This window comes from Humulus lupulus, chromosome 7 (assembly GCF_963169125.1).
Source record: "Humulus lupulus chromosome 7, drHumLupu1.1, whole genome shotgun sequence".
Classification (NCBI taxonomy): Eukaryota; Viridiplantae; Streptophyta; class Magnoliopsida; order Rosales; family Cannabaceae; genus Humulus; species Humulus lupulus.
In genome coordinates, this window is record NC_084799.1 from 130,073,310 (window position 1) to 130,079,094 (window position 5,785).

General features: G+C 35.2%; 1 protein-coding gene across 1 annotated transcript; it reads left to right on the forward strand.

The window, feature by feature from the left end:
- Positions 1-3,955: 3,955 nt before the first annotated feature.
- LOC133792191 (uncharacterized mitochondrial protein AtMg00810-like) lies at positions 3,956-4,498 on the forward strand. The gene has a single exon (XM_062230105.1). The coding sequence runs from the start codon at positions 3,956-3,958 to the stop codon at positions 4,496-4,498; it is 543 nt and encodes a 180-aa protein (XP_062086089.1).
- The last annotated feature ends 1,287 nt before the right edge of the window (positions 4,499-5,785 follow it).

Below are 5,785 nucleotides of genomic sequence, written 5' to 3' on the forward strand. Positions count from 1 at the left end.
GCCGTTGGGTTTTGAAGAGGTTGGTTTGTGCTGACGTGCCAAGTATGAGTGGCTGAGTAACTTCCCCACACTTTATCATGTGAAGCTAAGCTATCGTAAGCGAGAGGGATGTAATAATATGATTTTTTTTTGTTGAGAAAATTATATTTTATATGAGAATTTTAATAGGGTGTGTAAAAATATGATTTTCTCCTTAAAAAAAAGTTAACTTTCAGACTCAGACATTGTTTGTTTTAGTTTGTTTAGCTGAGTTGTAGTATGTTATTTTTCTGTAAGACTTAATGAGAATAGAGTATTTTCTTTCTTCTTTATTTTCTGTTTACTAAAATGGTATCAGATTAGGGATTCTCCTTGGGTCCAATTTTTTCTTTTCTTCCCTTGATTTCTCTCGAAATCCATGGCTTGATCTCGCAAAGGTGCTGCTCCTTCGAATGGTTCGACTGATACTGCCACCACTTCGACTGATACAAATCAATTTTCTGCTCTTGATCAGCCCACTCGGTCTTCTTCTGATGATGCTCGAAATCCATACTTCCTTACTCGCAGTGATCATCCTGGTGCGAATTTGGTTCCCATGATTCTTACTGGAGGTGAAAACTACAGTTCTTGGAAGTGTTCTATGACTGTTGCTCCTCTTGCCCAAAACAAGTTGAAGTTTATCAATGGTAAGATTCCTCAACCCGACATGATGATGATGACTATGATGTCTGGAGTAGATGCAATAGTATGGTTATTTCTTGGATATTACATCTTGTATCAAGTGATATCGCAGATAGCATTATGTACCTTGATGATGCCTCTGCTATTTGGTCTAAGCTTCATGATCATTTTCACCAAAACAATGGCCCTCGTGTTTTTGAGGTGAAACGCTCGATGCAGGTTCTTACTCAAGGCAGCAACAAATTTCAGACGTATTTCACTCGCCTCAAATGTCTTTGGGATTTGGTTCGAGAGTTTCGCCCACAACCTGTTTGTACTTGTGGTGCAATGAAGACCATTGTTGAATATCAAGAGCAAGATCAAGTTTTGGAATTCTTGGTTGGTCTTAATGATTCCTATTCCGCTGCTCGCTCTCAAATCTTGATGCAAGATCCACTTCCTCCTATCAACAAAGTGTATGCTACTATCATCCAAGAAGAGTGTCAAAGGGGTCTCAATCATGCTCCTTCTGATTCAGTTGATTTTCGCTCTTCTTCTTCTAGTTCCTTTGCTGGAAGTGTTTAATCTAATCATCTCAATGTTGTTTGTAACCACTATGGAATCTCCGAGCACACTATCGCTAAGTGTTACAAGCTACACGGCTATCCTCCTAGCCATAAACTCCATGGGAAAGGTCGCCCTTCCAATTCTGAATCGGGTAAAGCTACTACTAATCATTTCACAGGGTTTGTTGATGATAAAACTGGTGCTAATCTGGATAATACTCAAGATCTGGTCTCCTCTCTTTCTTCTTCTCAATGCCAGAAAATCATTGCCCTTTTAGCTCATCATGTTTGTCATGATTTGGCTTTATTTTCTCACATTTCTTCTCATCCTTTATTAACCTCTGTTATTTTACCGAATGGACAAACTGAACATGTCTCTTGCATGGGATCTATCTGTTTCTCATCTTTCCTCACTCTTGAAAATGTTCTTTATGTCCCATCTTTTAAATACAATCTTATATCTGTTAGTTCTCTAACCAAATCTGCTTCATGTTCCTTCTTCTTCTTTGCCAATCATTGTGTTATTCAGGACAATACTCAGACTCGGCAGATTGGGATAGGTAAGAGAGTAGGAAATTTGTACTACTTGACTGCCAATTCTTCTTCTCCTGCACCTATTTTTTCATTTTCTGATTCAAAACCTTCTATAGAAATATTATGACACTATAGATTGGGCCATCCTTCATGTATAAAGAATCATCCTTTGAATAAAGAATTGGTTTTCAGTATTCCTCTTATTCTGATTTTCATTGTTCTGTTTGCCATTATGCTAAACAACGACGCTTGCCTTTCATTTCCAATCATAATATTGCCACTAGTTGTTTTGATCATATTCATGTTGATATTTGGGGACCTTTTCATACTCTCACTATAGAAGGTTATCGGTATTTCATTACTATTGTTGATGATTGTTCTCCCCATAATTGGGTTCATTTTCTTAAACACAAATCTGAAGCACAACAAGTGATTCTAGCTTTCATTTCTCTCATTAAAACCCAATACAATATTCAGCTCAAAGTAATTAGATCCGATAATGCCAAAGAACTTCATTTTCCTCAACTTTTTAGCTCACTAGGCATTATTCATTATCACTCTTGTGTTGAGAGACCCCAACAAAATTCTGTTGTAGAACGAAAACATCAACATCTCCTAAATGTTGCTCGAGCCCTTTTATTTCAATCTCATCTTCCTTTAGCATATTGGGCTGATTGTATTTCCATAACTACCTATCTAATCAATAGAACTCATACTCCAAATTTACAACACCAATCTCCTTTTGAAGTTCTCCACAAGAAATCTCCATCTTACACCCATCTTAAAGCCTTTGAGTGTTTAGCTTATGCCTCCACCCTTCCCAGCCATAGATCCAAGTTTTCTCCAAGGGCTGTCTCATGTGCTTTTATTGGATATCCTCCTGGTATGAAAGGCTATAAGTTGCTTGACTAGACACTTACCGTGTGTTTGTTTCTAGAGATGTTCGGTTCCATGAACATATTTTTCCCTTTGTTTATGGTGCACATTTACCTTATGATTATGCTCTTTTTTTTTTCTCATTCTATGTTGCCTTTTTCGACTTCTTTATCTGAGATTACTAATACTTCTCATGTTATTTCAGATCCTAATTTTGTTTCTCCTTCCTGTGATACTTCTGTTTCAGTTCAGCCACTTCCTCCTTCTTCTGGACCTTCTCGAAATATTCACAAACCATCATACTTAAATGAATATCATTATTTTCTATCTACTGATGCTTCTCCTTCTTTATCATATGATCTTTCTTATGTCACTAAACATCCTATCTCCCAGGTTCTTGATTATCCCAGATTCTCTCCAACTTTTAAAGAAACTATTCTTGCTATCTCTAGTCACAGTGAACCTGAATATTTTCATCAAGCACTTGGGATACCTGAATAGGAATTGGCTATGGGTGATGAGCTTGCTGCTCTTGAGAGGAATCAGACTTGGATAGTTGTTAGTCTTCCTCCCAATAAACATGTTTTGGCTGCAAGTGGGTCTACAAGATAAAACACCATGCATGTGGTTCTATAGAACGTTATAAAGCCAGATTGGTTGCCAAGGGGTACACTCAACAAGAAGGTATTGATTATAATGATACGTTCGCTCCAGTTGCTAAGCTTCTTACTGTCAAGCTTATTCTTGCCCTTGCTGCCATTAAAGGTTGGTTTCTTCACCAATTAGATGTTAATAATGTTTTTTTGCATGGTGAGCTCCATGAAGAGGTGTTTATGACTCTACCTCAAGGGTATAGTCCTAAGGGGAAGTTGCCACCTAATCCCGTTTGCAAGCTACAAAAATCTCTATATGGTTTAAAGCAAGCCTCTCGGCAGTGGTTTGAGAAATTTTCTACAACTTTGATTCAAGAGGGTTTTATACATTCAGCTACTGATCATTCATTGTTCATCAAACATACTAATGGAAGCTTTATTGCTCTTTTAGTGTATGTAGATGATGTGATCATAGCTAGCAACAATCTAGCTGAAGTGGAGGTATTGAAGGCAAGATTAAATGCTAGATTTAAGCTGAAAGATCTTGGTAACTTACGGTATTTTCTTGGTTTAGAAGTTGCTAGATATGAAAAAGGGATTTTTATATCTCAAAGGCCATATGCATTACAGATATTGGAGGATTTTGGTTATTTAGGCTGCAAACCTATTAATACTCCCATGGAACCGAACTTGAAACTAAGTTAAGAATCTGGTGAGTTACTTGATAACCCTCAACTGTATAGAAAGATGATTGGGAAGCTGCAGTATTTGACAATAACCAGACCCGATTTGTCTTACTTTGTAAACAAATTGAGCCAATTCCTTGCTACACCTCAGATTCCTCATATGCAAGTAGCTCAACGATTGCTTCAGTATGTTAAAGAGTGTCCTGGTTTGGGACTTTTATTTCCAGCAAGTTCAGAGGTTAAGCTAAAGGCTTATATGGATTCAGACTGGGCAGCTTGTCAAGACACTAGACAGTCTACTACAGGTTTTTGTGTATTTCTTGGACACTCATTGATATCATGGAAAAGTAAAAAGCAGCAAACGATTTCACGCTCTTCAGCTGAAGCCGAGTACAGAGCAATGGAAGATGCCACTTATGAGGTTGTTTGGTTAATTTTTGTATTGAAGGAACTAAAACAAGTTCATGAAGAGCCAGTAGAATTATATTGTGACAACCAAGCTGCATTACACATAGCTGTCAATCCTTTTTTTCATGAGAGAACCAAGCATATAATCTGGAATAATCAAAACCTCACATGTTTCATCTCAGGAACAAATTGCTGATGTGCTAACTAAAGCTTTATTTCCAAAACAGTTCAAAGTTCTCAAAGACAAGATGGGATTATAAAGCATATATAATCCATCTTGAGGGGGAGTTTCAGACTTAGACATTGTTTGTTTTAGTTTTAGTTTGTTTAGCTGAGTTGTAGTCTGTTATTTTTCTATTTAGAGTCAGTTGGTTTTTCTTTACCTGTAATAAGCTTGTTCATGTTGATTAGCACTATATATAGTGCTCTGTATCATCTTTTTAAGACTTAATGAAAATAGAGTATTTTCTTTCTTCTTCATGTTCTGCTTACTAAAATTAACCTATGATTTTTTTTAAGAATTTTCACTTTTATGGGTTTATTTTCCTATATTTTTGTATAAAAGTTGGTTTATGCCATAGTTTTTCACTTAATCAAGTTTTATTAATTTTGAAGGGCATGTTTGTAATTTGATTATTATTTTTTTTGCTTATTTGTTTTTTTTATATTACTAATTTTATATTAATTTTTTCTTTGATTGTTTTGCAATTTTTTTTCTTTTTTTTTAATATGAATTGTGTTTAAAATTATTTTTTATTTATTATAAACATTTTTCCCATTTTTTAGATTGTAGTTTCTTTTTCCAAATCTTGGGTAAGGTAACCAGTCACTTGATTGATCTTTGAAAGTTACGTAAAAAAGAAATCCTAGAGCTATGTTAAATAACATGTACCACGAGGGGTAACCAGTTATCCTGAGAAGAGTAAATTTTTGCCATAAGAGGGGTAACTAGTTACCATAAGAGGGGTGACAGATTACTCATATTAAATATGAAAATAAACATTAAATTTGAAGGAAAAAGAGATAGAACACTTCATTAAAAAAAAAAAAGAAGAAGTAACTATGATTTTAATAACATAGGTATCCATTGCCATAAAGAACCCATAAATGAACCCAGAAATATACACACACATCAGAATGTGAAGGTAACCAGTTACCCCTAGAAATATACACACAAAAAACGTGAATGTAACCAACTATCCCTAGAAATATACACAAAAAGAATGGGAAGGTAACCAGTTACCACAGATCTGAATATAGAAAAAAAACCAGATCCACCAATTTTCCCTTCTCTCCCATCTTCTTCATATAATTTTTTTTTTAGATTTGAATGTTCCCACCAGGGTAATTGGTTACCCATTCTCGTTTTCATATTTTTATTAGTTTTCATTCCAAATTTTGGTATTCCTATAAGGGTTACAGTAAAAAAGAAAATGCTGAAAAAATTGATTTGAATTTTTTTATATATAGTGGAAAAAACTAT

What these genes read in the sequence shown, in the direction of transcription:
- LOC133792191 (XM_062230105.1), top strand. Translation starts at nt 3,956, where the DNA reads ATGATTGGGAAGCTGCAGTATTTGACAATAACCAGACCCGATTTGTCT.